General features: G+C 43.4%; 1 protein-coding gene across 1 annotated transcript in view; it reads right to left on the bottom strand.

Annotated features, from left to right (window-relative positions):
- Positions 1-2192, bottom strand: part of ncbp1 (nuclear cap binding protein subunit 1) — a 19130-nt gene that overhangs the window by 1999 nt on the left and 14939 nt on the right. Inside the window, exons 21-22 of the mRNA XM_014027325.1 lie at positions 1402-1542; positions 1196-1309 (exon numbers count right to left, since the gene is read on the bottom strand). Of these exons, the coding sequence (XP_013882779.1) occupies positions 1196-1309; positions 1402-1542 (255 nt within the window). The remainder of the gene's footprint in view (positions 1-1195; positions 1310-1401; positions 1543-2192) is intronic.

The following is a 2192-nucleotide window of genomic DNA, read 5'->3' as shown; positions in this document are numbered from 1 at the left end:
ATCCTCTGTTGTCTAGCTAACATTAGCTTACCGTCCTCTGTTGTCAAGCTAACGTTAGCTTACCGTCCTCTGTCGTCTAGCTAACATTAGCTTACCGTCCTCTGTTGTCTTGCTAACATTAGCTTACTGTCCTCTGTCGTCTTGCTAACATTAGCTTACCGTCCTCAGTTGTCAAGCTAACATTAGCTTACCATCCTCTGTTGTCAAGCTAACATTAGCTTACCATCTTCTCTAGTCCAACTAACATTAGCTTACAGTCCTCTGTCATCTAGCTAACATTAGCTTACTGTCCTCTGTCATCTAGCTAACATTAGCTTACCATCTTCTCTAGTCCAGCTAACATTAGCTTGCCGTCCTCTGTTGTCTAGCTAACATTAGCTTACTGTCCTCTGTCATCTAGCTAACATTAGCTTACCATCTTCTCTAGTCCAGCTAACATTAGCTTGCCGTCCTCTGTTGTCTAGCTAACATTAGCTTACTGTCCTTGGTCCTGCCCCTCTCGTCATTAGCCTCATATTGCTGGATGATCCGATACGGTCTTCAGTTCTTTTCCTTCCAGTTTTATGTAGTTCATGTTGTGTTGCAAAATAAAACAAAAGATTTGTGCGTTTGTTATTTTGATCCCTACCGGCGTSTACAGCAGGCAGCTCTCTGTTCAAACAGAACCACCCGGGCCCAACACCTTCCAACGAGTAAGTTAACAGTAAGTTCACCAATCTCTCAGTCCACATCACCTGATTAGTTTTCTGTATTTTCTGCAGTGCAGTGAGGTAACCTCTGCTTTTTGCCAGTCCCTCATTAGTTACTCATTCACTTCAAACTTTCTGCTAACAACAGTGGAACAATGTAAACTGCAGTGGGCTAACTACTAATCACAAGCCTAGAGCGCCATCTCATGGCTGCAGACTGTACTGTTTCCTCCGTGGTTCATGTCTGTCGTTATCAGTCAAAAATGTATCACGAAGAGAAAAAACAACAACAAATAAGTCGCTCCGAGGTATAAGATGCAGAACCAATCAAACTATGAAAAAAAAGTGATTTATACTAAGTTAAAACAGATTAATAGAGAGGACACATCGTTCAGGGGATTAATMATCTTATTAAAAACAGTCCCGGCCAAACACCACGATTAATCGTGATTCTTATTTATTTTATCTTTTGCAAACGTCGCCCAACCCCGGAGCGTGATGTTTACCATGAGGAAGACCTGCTGCAGCCTCTCGATGCAGTTTTTGTACCAGGGTATGCTGATGTCCACGCTGCCCGTCTCACAGCGGACCAGATGCTCCGTCAGCAACATGATGAAACGCTGACGGACAGAAACAAACAAATATTTACAAACAAACACTCAGCTGATGTTCAGTCAGACGCCCCACAGTTTTAGAGAGAACTGGTCCGCACCTGGAAGATGACGAGGAAGAGGTTCTTCTGTTCGCTCTGAGCCGACTCCACCTTCTCCTGCAGCCTCTCGATCTGCTCCTCCAGCTGACCCTCCTCGTCCTCGCTGTTCTTCTCCATGTCCTCGTCGTCCCCGCTGTCCCTCTGCCGACGCACRGACACAACATGAGCCGAGGTCGTTAGCGAGCCGCGACCCCGACGTTTAGAAACGTTTCCGAACCCGCGTTGTGTTCCTCAGGGTTATTATAGTTCACTAAAGCTAACTAAACAACGGACTAAAATAAATATGAACTGTAATAAAATGAAAAAACGATAACTAAAACTGTATAATCTTTTTACAAAACTAACTAAAACTAACTGAAATTATAGATAGAATATCCTTAGTATTAGTGTTTGTCAGTTTATTTTGAGCCATGTAGATTTTTTTTTAAATCAAGTAGTTTCTCATTAGCTGTGGTCTGTAACAACACTTGTTCACAGTCTGCTGCTCTAACCTGGTAAAAACCAGACCCTTGTCCTTCACTTTGCTTCATACGAGGGTCTGGACTCTCTGCTATAGAGAAGTGGTTCTTCCTGGAGGCGTGGCCTCTGCTGAAGTTTAAAACGACTGGATCTGTTGGCCGTGACGTATGTGTGCCAGCTCCTCTGTGAAGGAGGCTAAGCTAAGAAGCTAACCAGAAATTGCGTGCTCTGTAAACAACTCTACTGAGAGGTTAGATTTTAGCTATTTGCTAACTAAAAATAATTGCTGTGGAAGGTAAGTTCTGCTCTGCAGATCTTACACAGGTTTCTCT

Source organism: Austrofundulus limnaeus, unplaced genomic scaffold (assembly GCF_001266775.1).
Source record: "Austrofundulus limnaeus strain Quisiro unplaced genomic scaffold, Austrofundulus_limnaeus-1.0 Scaffold635, whole genome shotgun sequence".
In the NCBI taxonomy this organism is placed as follows: domain Eukaryota; kingdom Metazoa; phylum Chordata; class Actinopteri; order Cyprinodontiformes; family Rivulidae; genus Austrofundulus; species Austrofundulus limnaeus.
Note: the sequence above shows the minus strand (reverse complement) of the source record. Positions and strands in the feature narration are given on the sequence as shown.